Genomic DNA, 19,708 nt, shown 5'->3' with positions numbered 1-19,708 from the left:
CGGGGTAAAAAAAGTCGTTTATCTAGGCAAATAAAGTATCATCACCTATTATGTCTTATTTTTTAAATAAATTTAGAACTTTTTATGGTAATATTGTCAATTAATTAAAAAAGTTATATAAATATAATATACATAATTTTTTAAAAAATTTATCATTAATATTTAATTAGAATAGTTTTTTATTTTTTATATAATTTTCTCAAATTAAGTTTTACACTTCTTTGTCATGATTTTTTTTTCTTTTTGATTGAAATTTACTTCTCATATAATTCTAAGTTTTTATTTAAAAAAAATAAAAAAACATGAATAAGAAAATAGGGTCTTAACTAAATAAAGATTTAAGGTGAATATTTATTTTAATTGTTCTAGGTTTTCTAGACCATTAAATAAACATGAAATTAAAAGAAAGCCTCACTAATCTTACTTAGGTAAGCATTTAGACGCTGTTTGGTAATGTGGTTGTGGGTGAGGTTCACCCACAGCCACACATTTTAATGTTTGGTAAAGCAAGCAAAACTGATTTTACTTGGTAGGACCCATTAATTTTTGCTACCCAGGCGTAGGATTGGAGAAGCAGCATTTGCTGCTTCTCGCGAGTATTTTTAGGAATAGTGAAGCATGACTCCACTGTCGCACTGTTCAGTTTTTTTTAAAAAAACCAGTGAAAAAAGTTTAGTTTTTTTCCCCGAAAAACCAGTGCAGTTAATCGTGAACAATATATTTTTTTTAAATTAGTTTAAGGTGAATTAAATTTACTCGTATTGTAATCTCAATTTTATTCCTGATAATATTTTTATCTAATTTTATTGCATGCTCAAAAAATCATGGAAACTGTAGTTCTTGTCGAATGATTTTTGTACGTAATGAAATTGTATTTTTTTTAAAAAAAATGTGTTTTACTCGAAAAACTAGTATTTAATATTATTTAATAACACTACATAAATTAGAAAGATATTGCATGATGACGTAGCATTTATGGAATTTGATCGCAATTTCAATAATAAAGATATCACAATCTTTATTATTTAATAACACTACATAAATTAAAAAAATTCAGTTTTTGTTGTTGCACGCTTAAGAAACCATGAAAAATATAGTCCTTGTTGGATAGATTTCGTATATAATGACATTGCACATAGTTTAATGGAATAATAAAAAATATTTGATATCAATATTATTTATTTCATGATGTAATAACAATAGTTAAATCTACAATATTTAAATTAAAAACCATTAATATTAATATATATTTTTTAATTATTTTATAACTTCAGTTTGAAAAACATTCTTTTAACTAAACACATTAAATTATTTTTTATTCAACCTCAATTTCAATCATAGTTTTAATCAAACATATATTTTTTCAAACCAATCTCAACTAAAAATACTTTTTATAAAAACAACCTTTTAAAAATCACAACCACAACAGCAACCGCAGTACCAAACACACCCTCGTAAGCTAAGCATTATCAGTCACGGCTGTTTGCGGTACGAGACCAGTACTCTTTAACAAGCTGCCCAAATAGTGATCCTTCCTTACTCATCAGCTTCAATGGCTCATCATACTCTACCAATTTCCCTGTCAATGTAAAAGCACACAATGCTTTTAAGTTGAAATGGAAAGTATCGTTCTTGGCATTGATAGTTTAGGATATGCAACTCACCATCACTGATCGCAAGAACCATAGTGCAGTCCATCACGGTCGGAATCCGGTGCGCCACGGTTATTACAGTGCAGTCTGCAAATTCTGCTCTAATAGTTTTCTGGAGAAGAGAGTCCGTTGCGTTGTCAATTGATGCAGTGGCTTCGTCAAGCACTAGTATCCTGCTTCTCTTTAACAATGCACGTCCTAAACAAAATAGCTGGCGTTGTCCCATGCTCCAGTTTGATCCATCTTGTGCAACTGCAATATTCGAGAAAGTTAGTGCCAGACAATTCAAATGGAGGGAAAATACACGTTCGTACTAAGATTCTTACCTAAAGAATTCAGGCCCTCTTCTTTCTCTTGAATGGCTTCTCGAAGATGACACTTTTCAAGAACCTTCCACACATTCATGCGAATAAATGGGTTATCCGAACTACATGAGTGGGATATTATTTATGTGACGGATTTTTTTAAAAAAAGAAAAAAAACCACATTTCAGGAGCCCGTTATGTTCATGTGTGCAGACATTTGATATGCCTTTCGTTGTGTAACAATGGCGCAACACAAAAGCAGTCAGCCATATGGAAGAAACGGTAAAAGAATTTCTATCACTCAACAGCATGTCAGGAGAAACTTTTTACCTCCCATATCTCTTGATCTGTATGCTTCGATAAGGGGTCCAGATTGTATCTGACAGATCCGACGAAAAGTGTTGGATCTTGTGGGATGACTGCAAAATGAGATCTTAGATCATGGAGCCCGATTGTGGAGATGTCGAGGCCATCTATAACTATTTTTCCCTCAGTAGGCTCCACTAAACGGAACAAGGCGCTTATGAGAGTTGTCTTTCCACTTCCCGTCCGGCCAACTATCCCAATTTTGTGCCTTCCTTCAATTGTGCAAGTTATTCCCTGAAGAACTAGTGGAGCATTTGGCCGATATCTAACCTGCTTGATGTCATTTGGTGTAAGTAATCATAGATATCAGTTCTTGAATAGAAATTGAATATGCTTTCGATCTTTACCTTCAAATTGAATATTTCAACTTTACCAACAGCAGGCCAGTTGGTGCTAGGTCGGTTGGTCTCTATTACCTCTGGAGCTTCACTAGGAAGATGCATGTATTGTTCCAGTCTTTCTACTGAAATGATTGAATTTGATATTGAGCATTGGAATTGGGCGGAGAAGACGAGGAATACGTTTAATGAAAGGCCATATGACAGTTCCATTCCAATAAAACCTGTCATGACATTAACAAAAATCTTTGTTAGTAGACAACAATGCTATAGAAATCTGTGTTTCTGAACAGCAGTTACATTTTAAAGCATGCACAACAGAACGTATTGTTCAGATTCCTGATGGAGGCTCAAGAGATAGTAGGAAGGCAGATATCCATGAATTACAGCAACCTTGAAGTACAAAAAAACTATCATTTCTCTGTACGAGAAATAGTTGGAAAATTTAATTTATGACTACTAACCAGATGCAGAAGCTGTAAGATGAACCAATATCATGGTAAGAGTTGACGATGAAAGAACAATTGCACATAGTAATTCCAGCCGTTGGATCAGCCACTCATCTGCAGTAAAATTGTGAAAGTATGGGCTTGCATTTCGGTCGATGAGGTCGAGATTCTTCGAAAAAAATCGAGCTTCCTCCCCAAAAGCTCTGATTGTCATGGCTCCTGCAATTGTTTCAGCAAGATGGCTTGCAACCGAGGACTTGCTTGTGCCATTGATTCGCATCAACTCTTTTGCAGAAGCGAAATAATACCTCTATTTGTTGAATGAAAGACAAAAGAGGATTTAAAATTGTCTCATCAAAAAGAGTGATACTAAGAAATCATTACAAGAAACACACGGTGCAAAATTGGTTTCATTTTTTTGTATATTTATCACCTACAAAGGAGCATGCAACGTGTTTCCAAGTATGTACAGTCATTTTTATATTAACATGAGGAACCATGTCTCCAATTTTTTTATAGGAACACAACAATTAGACATTCTAGGGAAACCATTTCAAGTCTCAAGCTTCTGAAAAATGGTTGCAAGTATGAGGCTCTAGAGCCGGCATTTCCAGCAAAAATGTTAAGGGACCACTTTCAGGCTTTCCTTCTCAGGATCCCACGTTGATGAGAATATAACTTGGTAATGACCTTTTATTATCAGAATCTAAGGTGAGATAATGCAGTTGCTTAGTGAAATTGGCGTGGTATCCAGATATTTTCTTCAAAGAAACATGCAGCAGGATAATGTGGTTGCATTCAATCCCTCTTACGAGAAAGCTAGCAAAAGCTGTGACAATTCTGAACACAAATGAAACTAGCTATGTGTACATATTGTTAAATACCTGCAACACAATATTCAGATAAATCATGGGAATGATGACAAAAAGGACTGGCCAGGTAAGGAAAGCCAACACTGCAAAGTTGAAGTATGTATTCATGGTTGATCCCATTGCAATCATCAATCTGAAAGCCACTTCAAGGTCAGTCACGCTCAAATCAGATGATACCTACAAATATAAACACCATATCAGTTTGGAGAAGCTTTTCAGTCCATGTAAAAAAAAGTTATAGTTATGAAAACCTTACTCGACTCAGTATTCTACCCAGAGGTGTTGAATCATAAAAGGACATTGGTGCTCGAAAAAGAGAAGTCAATAGTGTGGAGAAAATAGATTCCGAAGCCCCACAGCCTAATTGAACTAGGAAGAATGATCGAAGTAGTAAAAATACCGCCAAGCTACAACCGATCACTGAGTAAACTGTGAACATGGTTACTCTGCTTACATGAGAATTCTGGATGTTAGCAGCTAACCAATAGCTCTGTATCACTTGACCAAAAATGAATATGATGTGGGTTATAGTTGCCAAAGAAAAATACAGGAAGCCCTTTCTCTGACTCAAGTACTGTATGTAAGGCTTAAAACCAGTGTCTCCAGATTCTCTTTCTTCTCGCTTAATCAGTTGATCCCCTGAAGGTGCTCTTAACTTTTCTTTAGAATGAACTTTCTGGATTTCTTCCGTTTTGGAAGTTTCAGCTCTTTCGCTGGAATCATACTCAACTTGTGTATCAGAACCAGATGTGTTCTTGTGTGCATTGACAAGGTCTTGGAATTCTTGGCTGGAAGCCATCAACTGACTGTAAGTATCAGATCTAATGATTTCTCCACCAGACATCAACTGTCAAGTAGCCAAATAAAATGATAGTTCGCATCTCATATTAACAAATTGGGATGATACTTAAATAGTTAAATAGGATAATGGAGAAAATTGGCAGCAGGATTAGACGTATCTAACCAAAATAGAATTGAAAGCTGGAAGGAAGTCGATTTGGTGGGTCACAAGTAAGACTGTCTTTCCAGACAAAGCTCCAATCACATAATCCTGCAACAAGCCACACCAGCTTTAACTAAAACATTCGGAACTTAACAATTCAAGATTGCATAGAGATGAAAATTACATTGAAAAGGCTTGTTGCTGTATGTGCATCAACAGCACTGAAGGGATCGTCCAAGAGATATACATCCGCGTCCTGATAAAGTGCACGTGCAAGTTGAACCCGTTGTTTCTGTCCACCACTCAGATTGACACCTCTCTCTCCGATCTCAGTGAGGTCTCCGAATGGTAAAATCTCAATGTCCTTTACCAGAGAACACCTCTCGAGCACCTCTTGATATCTTAGTGGTTCCATTGCAGCCCCAAACAGAATATTTTCCTGTATTGTCCCTGTTTGAATCCATGCAGTCTGAGAAACATATGCTATCTTTCCAAAAACATTGACCTGGAAAATATAGAAACGGGAGCTTTTAGTAAAGCTTGAGAAGGATCTGTAGAAGTGTAGTATACACTAGATTTATCATTATTACTTACTGTTCCAGTAATTTTTGGAACTTCTCCAAGAACTGCTGCCAAAAGAGTTGATTTTCCAGAGCCAACCTCGCCACAAATTGCAACCTTTTCACCCGGTTTAACCACCACGTTTATGTTTCTTAATGTAGCCTTCGATGAGGAATCAATGCCCCATGAGATTTCAGTGGCTCTGATTAAAATAGACTGATCAAGCTCTTTGCCATTAAGTTTTTGCCTTGTAATACTGTTCCGCAATTCTGGAGCTTCAAGAAACTTTACAATTCTATCTAGTGAGACCTTTGCTTCAATGAAGACTCCTGCAACATCTGGAATCAACCTAACTGGTTCCTGAACAATGCGCAAACATGCCAGAAATGTGAATACACTACTGGCAGAAACTGGAATTCCAAGAACGTAGCATGCCCAGAAAGTTATGGCTGGCACCATAACAGGAGATGACCAAAATAAAACCATTTGGTACCCTTTTTGCCATAGAACTCCTGATATCCACTGGAATTCTTCTTTCCTTAATCCATCTACAACATTCTTGAAATGTGTTTCCCAGGCATACAACTTCAAGATTTTCATATTTGCAAGTGCCTCTGTAATGGCCTTCAGTCTCCTATCTTGTGCCACCATGAGCTTTGTCAGATACTTGTGCTGTAATTTGATTAATGGGTAACTTGAAAGCACAAGCAATATGATAGTCACTAAAGCTGCCAGAGTTGCCATCCCAATGGAATAGTAAACAATAGCCAAGGCAAGACACAATTGAATGCTTGTTGCCCATATTTGATGAAACCAAAATGGGAACTCACCAATTCGATAGGCATCTACAGTGACATAGCTCACTATTTCACCAGAAGAATGAACTATTTTAGCAGCGTTTGAAAGCCGTAGTTGCTTTTGATAGATAGCTGCAGATAACATGGATCTCACTTGGATCCCAATCAGTCTTGTTCGAAAGCGCCAATGCCTCTCCGACAGAGACTCCAAGACTTTTGCTAAAAACAGCCCTGCTGTAAGCACATAACCTTCATATTCGAATGCTGCTTTGCCTTCTGCAACATCAATGAAGGCTTTTAAAAACAACGGGCCAGTAGCCAAGGATAGTACCTTGATCAGCGCAAAAAACCCAGAAATTAAAATTTCTTTCCAGTGCCAGGAAATGATTACTGAAAGCATAGAAATGGAATCAGACAATCCATTTTGTTTTCGTGTTCCCAGCTGCCCCATATACATCAAGTAGCAAGTCTTTGCTCGATCTGCCTCTCTTAACTGTGGAATATCTCCATCCTCGAGGATTTTCTCCTGACCTTTCTTCATTAATGGATTCAACCACCAAAATGACATTTGACTGAAAAACCCGGCATTGGCAAAAGGAGTGATATTGTCGTTTGAACTGATTTCACCGTTGGCATTGTCTTCCTCACATGGCAAAGGTTCATAGGATGCACCGTCGCTGATGTCTAAATCAGTGCTTTCATAACTTTGTCGCTTGAAACCACAGAAGAGGAAAAGAATTGCCCCAGGAAAGGATAGGATATCCAAAAGCATCGGAACTGACAAAGTTTTGTCTGAAATCGCTCCAGAGATTGATGAAAAACAGAGAAATCCAGAAAACAAAAATGTGATAATTAAACAGAACTTCACTGCTGCGATTTGGGGAGACGGTACTTTTTTCAGGCTTACCAATAAATTTACTAGCAACCATGTGAATCCCTGGAATAGTATTACTAGCCACCCATGAAGTGGTAAAATGGTTTGATCTCTACCAAGTTTCTCAGAAATCATCCATATTCCCCAGCCTAAGTATACCAAACCCAAAATGCCATTAAAAATGGCTGAGACATATATGACCGGAGAGGAAGGTTGAGACTGCGATGGAGCAGCAATCTTCCTTGAGACTGATTTACAAATGAAGATAGATAAGACAATCAACAAAAGTAGAATGTCAACAAAAATGATCAAAATGTGATGGCTGCATGAACATGGGCTGATTAAGCTTGAAATGCATATCTTCGCAGCATTGCACGAACTTTCAGAATCATCACAGAAGACTGTCCAGGGACCTTCCTTCATATTGTTTCTCATTAATTTGTTAGATCTGCAAACAAGGAAAAAAGGCCACTGATTCAAGCTTTGGTACTTCTAACATCGCTATCTTATATGTCTAAATCGATATATTCTTGTTATCTGGAATTTGACAGCCTTGTTTCTATAGAGCATGAATTCAAGCACAAAAAGGCTACTGATTCAAGCTTTGCATGTATGGATAATATATATATATATATATATATATATATATATATATAACATAGAAGGATAAGATGAAATAACATATGTGATTATGAAACAAGACCCAGAGAACTGGTATCCAAAATTCTGAATAGCCTATTGGAGTCACATGCCTGCAATCTAACTATCTTAGGCATCAGGATACACCCCAGTGTCATAAAAAATGAACCAAAAAAGGACAAAATCAGTAAAATGCACTTCACCACTACCTTAAAGTAATGTTCTTAGTTTGGGAAAAAAAGTGAAATACAGAAAAAGAATAAGAACAAGATGGCGGCAAAAACTGCACATACATAGCTGGAAACTAAAAATACAGTACCATCAAAAGACTCATATTTTTGGCTTCTAGTATAGTCTTTCTTAATCTCATCCTGAGCAAGATCTCTCAGTGCAGATGCTTAACAATATTTTTGCATCAAAGAAACCAGTTCAAACATATTTTAGTTTCAAGAAATGCAGAGTATCACCCTTACCTCTAGAAACCTTTGATGTTGGTTCTTGCTCTCCTGTTGATTAACCCAGATACCATTGACATCATATTCTTCATTATGACCAAAAATGAAGTTTTTATCCCGTGTTTAAACTAGGGCCCATCGCATATAATCATTATGTCCTCTTTCCTGAGCTTCTCCCGGACAAAGGAAACGGAATACCAGTATATACGCTCAATGATTGTACTTGAAATACAACTTATTCCAGGACGGTCAAAGAATTCAAATATATTAAGGAATGTTTGTTTGTATATTTTAAAAGTATTTAAAAAAAAATTATTTTTTTATTATCTTCAAATTAATATGTTTTTAATATTTTTAAATTATTTTAATGTGTTGATATTAAAATTAATTTTTTAAAAATAAAAACATATTATTAACATATATTTTAACATAAAATATTATTTAAAAAATAACCATAAAAACATTTGAAGTAAGCTCTAAAGGCTACGCCATAGCCATTACTATCACTACAGCGTGCACGAAACACATATAAAGTGCACCTCCCCTGTAACCAAATATATGAACTTTTCTTTGTTTTTTGTCTGGGAGAAGCTCAGGAGTCAGGACAAAAGATATAAACTTTACAAAAGATATGAACTTTATACAAAAAAAGGATGAAGACCTTGTGCTATTTTTTATCAAAATAAAAAACTTGAGCCCTTCATTTATAATATAGAAAGGAACACCAACAACAACCGACCACTCAACTTTTTTTATTAATTATTTATTTGTTCTTCCTGTTTTATAACCTTTTTTCTCCCTCTCTCTCCCTCTAAGCACTTGCTATTAAACAAGAACGATTGTGGGCCATCGTGTGCTCAGACATACATTCCAGGAGCTACATGTCTGCTCGCATATAGGCTGCTTTTGTTTTTCAACTGTTTTTATATTTGCGGTAAAACAAACATAGCAAAATATTTAAAAACAAATCAAACCATATTTTATAGTGCTGTATCCATTAAAAAATTGACTTGAAAATATAATTTTAGTGAAGTAATTTTTATATATATTTTTTTAATTGAGTTTCATAAAACCTTGTTTGTTTTTGTATTTTTAAAGTGTTTTTAAAAAAATTTAAAGTTTATTTATTTTTTTCTTTGCTTCAAATTGATATATTTTTGATATTTTCATATTATTTTGATGCGCTAATATCAAAAATAATTTTGAACAAATAAAAAAAATTATTATTTTGATACATTTTCAAAGAAAAAACACTTTGAAAAACAACTGCAACCACACTTCCACCAAACTTTTTATACATGTTTTTTTCTACACATAAACTTCAACCACAATTTTTACCAAGCACATATCTAAATCCAACAAATCACAGTTAACCATAATTTTTAAAAACTAACTTTTAAAAAACTACAACCATAAAAACTACCTAAAAAACAAACACACTTTAAATATAAACATAAAAATTATTGGGGAAAACACAGTTTTCCAGCGTCTACTCGAACCTTTTGGGAACACGGTTCAACCTGTATTACCAAAAAATTTGAAATATTTTTTTAGAGTTTTTTTATTGTTTTGATGTGCTGATATCAAAAATAATTTTTTAAAAAATAAAAAAATATATTATTTTAATACATTTTTTAATAAAAAAATACTTTAAAAAAAACCGCAAACATACTCTTAAAGACACCCTTAGTAATTTAGTGTGTGAATTATAGTTTAGAGTAGTGTTCATGGGAGTACTGAATTACAGCTTAGAGTACTATCCATAGGTAGGGTTGGCAAGTTTAGCTTTTATTTTTTTAAAAGATAATTATTTCATCATTTGATATTGAGCTGATTAAAAATTAAGTTTTATAATTTATTTTGTTTTATTTTTTATGAGGTTATTATAGTTTTTTTTTTTAATATTGATATTGGTTTAACACTCGATTTTGCAATTGTCTATTTTTGTTATCATATAATAGAATAAAAAATAGTTTAGAAAAAAAAAAAACTTATTAATCCCAATGGAGTCCATTAATTGGTTTGCGGTTTTGATGACCCTAGTTAACTGATTCACGGGTTTAGCGAGTTTACCTATCAAACTTAATATATTTGTTTTTTAGTTTGTGATCCTTTAGTTTTTCTAATTGTTTTTCATTTTTTTTTCAATATTAGATTGGTTGGGAAATGGAATTCATGATTTTTTTATACTTTTTATAGGGATATCATGATATCAAATAAATATTTTTTTAGGGTTGGTGCTCTATTTTGCAAGCATTTAATTTTATCATAATATCAAATAAGAGTAATTTACAAAAACAACAAAGTTATTAAACTTATTGAAGTATGACCGAGGTCACAAAGTGACCAGGGTCAATCCAATTTTACATCGTCTCAATATTAAAAAAGAAATTATTGTTTTAAAGTTTTTTTAAAAGTCATGTCATGTTTTTACTGGTCATTCAAGTTGTTTTTAACACAATAAATTGAATAGTTCATTTTGAATTATTTTTCACGCGGTTTAATTTAAAATTTGGGTTATAAAAAATCAAATCAATAAATTTTAAAATTAAAGTATTTAATTGAATTTAATGATATTATCAGAAAAATTTACTCTTAATATTTTTAAAATTTTTTTTTTTTAAAATCTAACCCATAGTAGAGTTAGGGAGAATACACAGGTGTAGCAGTATTTGATATTTCTAAGCAATCTGGTCCCGTCTGAATTGTAATAAATGCATCAATATTTTGCATTCATTAATTAAGACCATCGAGAAGACCACATTGACATGCTTCCAACATTACAGTGGAAGACAATGTTTGACCATAAGACTACTCGTGAAAAATGTGAGCATTATTCATTTTTGTTTTTAAAATTAGATCATATATTTATGAGAGCATAAAATTGTCCTTTAGCGAACTCGATTATAACTTAAAAAACAAATCGGAAGATACAAAAATTAAACCCTGAAAGAAAGTTAAATATTTTTTTTTTGTTTTTAAGGATAATTAAATCATTTTATTTACCTAAAAAGAATGTAAAAAAAACTTTTGGCCTCCATCAATCCAAAAATGATTAATGGGTCATGGAAAAAAAATCATTGTAGCTCTAATAACAAGTTCATTGTTCTTTTTTTTTTTTTTGAAATAGTAAAATAATCATTTTACTATTTCAATTCGTAATAAGCGTGTCTTGATATATAGTGAAAAACTAAATACTTATAAATTCATTTGTAATATTTTTATTATTTGACCCGACTAATCATGTTATAATTAAATAGTATAAATAATACAAATGATCATGGATAAAAAAAACTCTAATAAATAGATATCACAGGTGGTATGTATTTGAGTTTTTAAAACCCGTTCAACCCAACTCATATAACTCAATGTAAATAACGTTAGTTCTTAGCATCAATAATATTTTCCTACTCTCTTCTTTTGTTTTTTTCTTTTTTTTTTTCATCATCACACTTACAACCAGTGGCGGAGCCACATGGTATATTAAGGGGGCAATTGCCCCCTTAATTGTTTTTGAATAATAGATATTAATTTAAGTGTTTTGAATTAATTAAAAGTTATATTATTTTTAATTAAATTAATAAAAGTATAGAATTAAATTTTTTCATAAAATGAATAAACAAATATTTTAATTGTTGTCAATGAATAAATATTGATATTTGTAAAATTAAAGGTTGGTTTTTTTTTTAAAAAAAGAAAAAAACTATTTTTTTGTTTTTAAAAATAATTTATCATGATAAATTTAAACTATCAATGTTGATCCATATCCATGCATTATATACAACATGTTATGTGAGTTTTGATGAATTAATGTGTATTTTATCATGAATTTCATATGAAAAATTTATAATTATTATGTAACTGAACTTAATTTTGTTATTATGAAAACTTAAAAAGAATGATTATAATGTAAATTTTTTTATGTTAAAAGTATTTTTAAATTAATTTTACTTTATATGAGTTGGTATATTTATTTTGAATTAATAATGTAAATTTTTTTATGTTAAAAGTATTTTTAAATTAATTTTACTTTATATGAGTTGATATATTTATTTTGAATTAATTTTTAATGTATATCCATATAATATATTTGCCCCCTCAATTAAAATATTCTGGCTCCGCCACTGCTCACAACCACCTTATGTTCTTTTAATCATTTTCCCTTCTCTATTCCTTGTGGTTCATTTTGAAGTTTAATATAGTAAAATTTCAGTGCATTTTACAATTTTCAATCTTTTCTATTCGGTAACCAAAAAGACAATGAAAAAACAAATGAAAATTTAAAAAATCCATGTTAAACTTTTATTTTCTTAGCAAATCACAAATACAAAATCACTCTATAGTTTTTATCCACTAGCCTCTCTTTGTATCATATAGCACCATAACTATTGATAAAATATTTGACTGTGATTTGTATTTTATTTTTTTATTGTCTCTTAAACATGTATTTTATGTCTTATCTAGTTCTATTAGTTGCAACCCAATATTTATTGTAGAATCATTAAAGAATAAGAGAATTAATATATCCACATTATAAATATCTATAATATTCATAAAAAAATTAGTCCAATCTGATATATCCAACACCTTCAAGTCCAAAAAAAAAATTGAATAAATCAAATTTATATTTTATAAAATATCAAAAGTTAAATTAAATATAATTATGGGTCAAAACCCAACCCCGATATCCAAAATCACTTTTGTTTTTTTATATTGCTCCGCTGTTAAATCTATAACTCGTTAGAGGTTCTGTTGATAAGTCTACGATTCTACCATGCCTTCTGTCATCAGCTCACATTATTTACCTTCAAATTCAGCTCTACATCGGGGATCGCCAAAAAAGATTTCAAAACTGATTTTTTAAATCACCTTGTGTTGTAATGGCCAGGTGAACACAAGGAGAGTCTTTCAACAAGGTGACTCGCAAATGCCAAGCTATTACTGAATTTCCCACACTACACTTGGACCCGATGAGTGTTAGCCTCAGTTGAAGAGCTGTTTCTGTTATCATTTACGCACCTTGTTATGCTTAACAACTACCTCAACAGCTGAAGGCATCACTCAACACCAACTGGAAACATCTGCAAGTGTTAACATCAATAAGAGGCATGGCACGCTAGCACAATCATTTTCATCATCAACAAGAGGCATTCAAAGCTTTTGGATTGAATAAAGCTACTAGGGAGAGAGCATTATGCAGATATGTTAGTCATGTGTTCTTTAAAGAATAGGCTATGTTATTCTGAGTTCTTCGAAGAATAAATCAGTAAAGAAATCCGTTTTTTTTGTTTTTTTGGTTCAATAATTAGTAAATGACTCGATTGAACAGCAAAACTTGCGTCAACTCCCTACTTTGATCTCAAATTTGCAGAGTTTATTAAACGTGTGCCATGCAATGATTAGGGTCCAGAACAATCAGTTGCAGAATCCACTGGGGTGTGTACCTGGACTGGAGAATTGAACCTGTCTTGAAGAATTATCGCTATTAAGGGCACTAATAGCACTCAATTCGAGCAATACCATTATCTGATATGATCAACTTGGGCTTCCTAACTACTTGCTCCAAGCACTGGATGACATCTCCAATCTGAAAATCATTACAGCCAAGGATCACAAGTCCACATTCATTTCCTTTCTCCACCAATTCCACATCATGCTTGTTAGTCTTTAGAGATGCACAAGGTCCTTCAAACACTTCTTCCCCACTCCTTAGAAGCCTCATGGTCGATGATTTGCTAAAATGGCCATCCATCACTCTGCAGCCAGCAATCTTTATATCACCTCCTGCAGACTTGCTCCTTCCTCTTAGCTCAAAGATGTTCAGCACTTCAGCCTCCCCAGCTACCTTGGTCTCGAGTGTCCCAGGGGCTTTGTCTACTATCAAATTGCCAACTTCATCCAAAAGGTGATAGATCACTTCGTGTTGCATAATCTACAGCCAACCAAAGAAACAGTGGAAAAAAAAATAAGCTATCCTAGTTTGCGGTATATGCCATCGTATTGTTCAGTAAAATATCAACCACCCATACCCAAGGATTACTATCATATTCTCAGGCTGGTTAAAAATAACATAAATGATTAAGGATAGCAACCGAAGTACCTTTGTACCAGCTTGGATTGCAGCCTGGCTAATAGAACTAGGTGGACTCTTCACATTGAACCCAACTATATATGCACCACAGGCTTGTGCCAAGTCCACATCAGACTGGGAAATAGGCCCAACACCAACATGGACCACATTCACAAAAACCTGGCAGTGCAAATAATGGACATGTTAGTTAGCAACGTGTGAGAAGACCATAAGCAATAAGCATAACATTTTCAGGATACATTTTAGAAAGAACCAGTCGATCACGTTAAGAAAACTACTTACTTTAACGCTGCAACAACTATCACTAAACCATAGCAAGAAGTTGCAAATCAGAAAGAGAATCATAAAAACAATATTATGCATTATGTCAGGCATATGGCTAAACTATTTTGGTCTACCTGCGGGCTGTTTAAAGTCCTCAAGGCATCTGTCACAGCTTGGACAGTTCCTTGCACATCTGCTTTTACTATTAATGGCATTTCAGTCCTCTCAGGCACAACAGAGTCATCTTCTGATGGTTCTTTAGTTTCTGTCCTTTGCTCCATGATCTGCCTAAGCCTGTCTTTTTCATATTTCCTTCTCCTCCCTGCACTTAGCATTCTAGCTCGCTCCTCAGTTTCCACAACAGTCACATCATCACCAGCCATAGGAAGCCCCTTCAGCCCTTCAATAACAACTGGCATTGCTGGTCTTGCCCGCTCAGTCAGCTTCCCTGACATATCCCTAATAGCCCTTATTCTTCCCCACTCTGAGCCAACAACCACGTGCTGCCCACAAACTAAAGTCCCCGCCTTCACTATAGCAGTAGCCAAAGGACCCCGTCCTTTGTCAAGTTTTGCCTCTACTACATAAGCTTGAGCATGACCATCAACACGTGCTTTTAATTCCATCATCTCCGCCTGAAGAAGTATAGCCTCCTCCAGGCTATCCAATCCAGTTTTTGTAACAGCTGAAACTTCAACTACCTGAATATCTCCACCCATTTCCTCAAGCAAAAATCCTTCAGATGCAAGCTGGAGTTTGACTCTCTCAGGGTTTGCACTCGGTTTATCACATTTATTAATTGCAACTACAACTGGTACATTAGCTGATTTTGCATGAGATATGGCTTCAAGAGTTTGAGGCATCACCCCATCATCAGCTGCAACAACGAGCACAACTAGATCGGTGACTGCTGCACCTCTTGCTCGCATTGCACTAAAAGCAGCATGACCAGGAGTGTCAAGGAATGTGATTGATGCCCCTGAAGGCATGCTCACAACAAAAGCACCCAGATGCTGAGTTATGCCTCCAGCTTCCTTAGCTGCCACTGATGTTTGACGTAGAGCATCCAAAAGAGAAGTTTTACCATGGTCAACATGACCCATGACTGTTACAACCACTGGTCGGGGAAGAATTTCTGAACCTTCATTGGAGTGTTGCCTCCTGACATTGGCCCCAACTTCCTGCAAAAGTGAAATGACAAACAGTCAGTGAGTGAAACTCAATTTTCCAAAGCACCCACCTCAAAAATCAACCAAACATGGTTAACTTAGAAATGGAGGGGGGGAAGGAAGGTGGGAGGCCAAAAGAGCAGTTTAAATGCTAAAAAAGAAACAAAGTAATAAAGGGGGGAAAAGAAAAATCAAAGCATAATTTAGTATATATCACGAGCTAGGCAGATTTCAAATACATGCTGCCAATACTGTAATGCCAGGTGATGCCAGAAACTAAAGCTAACAAATAAAAACAGCATACAAGTTAGTTGAAATCCTTTGGTACTACACTGCCATGTACACATGAGGCATGCACACATATAACTGCTTTTGGGTGAAAATGAGAAGTGAAAGTTCCTGTCAGTTGAAATGAGTCTTGATAGCAATTGGACATGAAAAACTCCATACAACTCTTGATGTTATTAAACACGAAATGATCCATACAATTATTGGGACTTGGGGAAGGGAAATACCATTACAACCAGCTCCGCAACATCGATCTTGAGTGGGTCAAATTCTGAGACAACCTTTTCCCCAAGATTTACAAGAAATTCCTGCAGAGTTATAACTGACTGACCAGTGCGCTTGGCAAGCTCAACAGTGGTCATGCCTTCAAATATGTCAATTGTTTTATCTTGCAAGGACTTGGTAATTCTTTTCAGTTTAGGAGGCACATATGGAGCATCAACTGGAGGTTTTTTGATCCTTTTAGCAAACTTCCCTTTCTTTTGCGTCTTCAAATCAACTCCTTGGTTATCATTTTTTCTTCTGGCCCACAGTTCTCGACTAGCGTGAAAGCACCTAAATGAGATATAGAGCCATGACACAATCCTACCATTCAGTAAATTTAAGCAGAACATTCAGGTATTCCAGAGCAATAAACTTCACAGATTGTCTTCCAATTGCAATAAAAACCCCAATCGCTCTCTCACACGCGCTCTCCCTTAGCATACTCGACAAAAAAGATGGCAAATGAAGCAAGAGAAAAGCATACAATCAATGGAAAAGATCAAGTTTTTTCTTCCACGAAGCAGGATAGAACTAAGGTGTGAAGTTATTTATTTCATGCAACTATAAACTCCTTTCTTCCCTTGTGTTCTCAGAACTTAAAAGCTTTTATGAAGGAGCATTTGAACATGGGACATCCTATTTAGAACATAAGTGTTGGCTAAGGTTAAGCTACACCTTGACCACAAATTTCTCCTTCTCTTTTTTTCTTTGGATAATTTTAGCCCTAGGTCAGATTAAGGCAGGGTTCAACTTAGGCTGTGGATCGTGATGCCATAGGGTTTTATCACCTGACTACGTAAAATAGCCATAGAAGCGCACCAAACTTAACCTCAAATCACACTTCAATGCTAAATAGGGGGAGCATGCCCTTGAACTGTTAAATAGGTGAGCCTACCCTTAACCTGGTCAAGCCCAACCGTAAATAAAAGAAAAGTGAAAAAGAAATGGTTGTTCCAATCAACATATGTATTTCTACCATATGATGTCTGTTGTCAAGTGCAATTTTCTAGTGATGAGGAAACAGAAAAGCAGCAATGTAGACAGTAATTAAAAACAGCAATCCTCGAAGCAAGAAAGAAAGATATGAATAAAACCTGATAGATGATTCTTTTGTAGTGTGATGACCAGACCCTTGTAGAAATGAGCTGAAAGAAGACTCTGCAGCACAAGATTGGATAAGTAAATGATGATATTAAAATTATCTCATTCCATTTTTTTCCAATTCCCTGCACAACTAGCAAAAGCAGTAGGAACAGAGTACTGAACAGGCTTAGTGAAAGGGATGGAAGATTGATGGTTTGAAATGCAGATATTTGGAAGCTGCTTTCTTAACTGAACTAAGGGGTGAAAAGGTATTGCAGCTCGAGGAAAAGAAGAAAGGATGAAATAAGAATTCTATAAGCTGAAGGAATGCTAAGTAAACTACAAAAAGCACCCTGCGAAGATGGCTCAGTTGAATTAAAGTTAACAGAAAATATCTAATGTAAGATGATGAAAAGCATCAATGCAGTTTTGAATTACCAGGTATATATCTGACTGAAGCACCATCAAGACTAGTTCTTGAAGTTAACCCCACAGCATGCCCTAGCGATGGTGAAGTCAAAACTCTTGTGAGACCAACATCAATACCCTACAAAAAGAAGTCAGGTAAAACATCCTACACATAAGCAATTCAATATGGTTTTCATGTAACTAAAGTCACTCCTTCGAAATATGTGTAAAAGTTCTCAGTTTTATGTTAGAAAAGGGAAACAAAGAAAGGGGAATTTCTAGGCAGAAGATGCAAATGAGGCAACCAGAATAATCCAAAGTAAACAATGCCGGTTAAAAGCGGGTATAAGATTACAACATTGGAAGAAAATTAAGCTAACCAAGCAAAAACGAGGCAAGCCATAGATCAAACCTTAAGATGCTATACATGGCGAGATCATTTTCAACTCGAGACAAGAGGTATTCCTCTATACCTTTGTAAAGGCTGTTGACTATCACAATCCTCAACATTCAAATTTAACTTGAAACAAATCCTTGAGGAAAAATACAGCAAGGAATAGAACAATAAGGTAAAGCATATCCTCTTACCCTTTTGCCAGCCGCTCTGCAAGCCATTCATAAGCCTCTAAATCTCTACAAAGACCAACAGATAAACGAAAAGGAGGTATATTTAATACCAAAATTTAGAGTAATGGAACACAATTTTAGCCCGTCTTCGATGGAAAAGATCTAATCTTTCATCACTGAATACCACAAGTCACATAAATTGACAACACAATAAAGATAGAGTAGCGAGAGTTTAACTGAGCTATTTGTGGGGTTAAAAGGGGAGGTTTTGAGCTTAAAGTTTATCTTCGTAGCTGCAAACTTTGGTTTCGACTTCTGAGGTTTGCAAAGGTTGTGGAGAACAGATCGTGGGAGAGATGTTGCAAGGGTTTTTCACTGGTTTTTCGTGTAATTACGTTTCTGCCCTTATGCTTTTATTAAGATGAAAATGTAAATTCTTCTATATGTTTATGCCTTCTTTGTTTCCAGGAATTCATTTTTCTGGAACCATTTTCCCCACTTTTCCATGTTTGGCAAACATTTGAAAAATTAGTTAAAAGAAACTCAATTCCAATCAATAAAAAAATTAAAACATTAAAGGAGAAAAGTGTTTTTCTTTCTTTATTATAAGGAAAACACTTTCCTTTTATTTACTAACAAAAACTGTTTTGTGTCTCAAAAAATCAAATCCCTAAAGACTCTTTCTCTCCCAAATAATTTATGCAGATCAACTGCAAGCATCTCATCTTCCAGGTATTTTTTTTTCTCAAATGTCTTTTTATTTATCTTGTTTTCATCCTCTTTATTTTTAATTTGTTGTTATTATTATGGCATACTTGTGCTGCGTTTTTTCCCTTCTTTATCTATTATTTCACTGCAACCTCCCATGCTCTGTTAGTGGTTAGAAGAAGCCGGGTATTTCACTGCAACCTCTGTAAACCGAAACTCATGGGAAGGCAACCCATTCAACCATAGCAAACCGAAATCACTGGGAAAAATCAACCACGACAAACCCAAAAAATGAACCCAGAAACCAAACACAGACCCATACACATACACGGCAAAATTATTTCCTTTCGCCATTGTTGCTATCACAACGAAGAATTAACAGAGTCACAGCAAACCGAAACCCATAGGAAGGCAACCCATTCAACCATAGCAAACCGAAGGTGCCCTTCAGGCCCGTTTCCTTCCCAATCTCTTCGCCAGGCAACCTATCCATAGAAAACCATAACCCCTGCATTTTTCCCATAAACCAAACACTGTCAACCCATACACAACAAACCCAAACCCATTTTTCCCAGAAATCGGGTTTACTGTGTTTTTTTCACAGAAACCAAACAA

General features: G+C 34.6%; 2 protein-coding genes across 4 annotated transcripts; both read right to left on the bottom strand.

The window, feature by feature from the left end:
* Positions 1 to 1,285: 1,285 nt before the first annotated feature.
* LOC118033821 (ABC transporter C family member 10) lies at positions 1,286 to 8,430 on the bottom strand. Its single transcript, XM_035038940.2, has 12 exons — positions 8,270 to 8,430; positions 5,520 to 7,605; positions 5,110 to 5,430; positions 4,947 to 5,033; positions 4,239 to 4,829; positions 3,995 to 4,159; positions 3,126 to 3,420; positions 2,671 to 2,885; positions 2,288 to 2,593; positions 1,979 to 2,042; positions 1,665 to 1,904; positions 1,286 to 1,579 (listed from the first exon to the last, which is right to left on the bottom strand). Exons 2-12 carry the CDS (start codon positions 7,590 to 7,592, stop codon positions 1,470 to 1,472), a joined length of 4,467 nt encoding a protein of 1,488 aa, XP_034894831.1. The 5' UTR covers positions 7,593 to 7,605; positions 8,270 to 8,430; the 3' UTR covers positions 1,286 to 1,469.
* A 4,428-nt stretch (positions 8,431 to 12,858) lies between these two features.
* Positions 12,859 to 18,773, bottom strand: LOC118033822 (uncharacterized). Of its 3 annotated transcripts, XR_012168729.1 has the most exons (8): positions 18,407 to 18,773; positions 17,849 to 17,957; positions 17,422 to 17,485; positions 16,291 to 16,648; positions 14,741 to 15,787; positions 14,352 to 14,501; positions 13,696 to 14,183; positions 12,859 to 13,332 (listed from the first exon to the last, which is right to left on the bottom strand). XR_012168729.1 is itself a non-coding variant. In XM_073406463.1 (7 exons), the coding sequence occupies exons 1-7, from the start codon at positions 18,431 to 18,433 to the stop codon at positions 13,746 to 13,748; spliced, it is 2,193 nt and encodes a 730-aa protein (XP_073262564.1). In that variant the 5' UTR covers positions 18,434 to 18,773; the 3' UTR covers positions 13,468 to 13,745. The 3 variants fall into 3 exon arrangements, 2 of the variants coding, with proteins under 2 accessions (XP_073262564.1, XP_034894832.1); XM_073406463.1 differs by lacking the exon at positions 12,859 to 13,332 and having other exon boundaries at positions 13,468 to 14,183; XM_035038941.2 differs by lacking the exon at positions 12,859 to 13,332 and having other exon boundaries at positions 13,468 to 14,183; positions 16,291 to 16,618.
* Between the last annotated feature and the right edge of the window lie 935 nt (positions 18,774 to 19,708).

The sequence above is a fragment of the Populus alba genome, chromosome 1 (assembly GCF_005239225.2).
Source record: "Populus alba chromosome 1, ASM523922v2, whole genome shotgun sequence".
Classification (NCBI taxonomy): domain Eukaryota; kingdom Viridiplantae; phylum Streptophyta; class Magnoliopsida; order Malpighiales; family Salicaceae; genus Populus; species Populus alba.
Note: the sequence above shows the minus strand (reverse complement) of the source record. Positions and strands in the feature narration are given on the sequence as shown.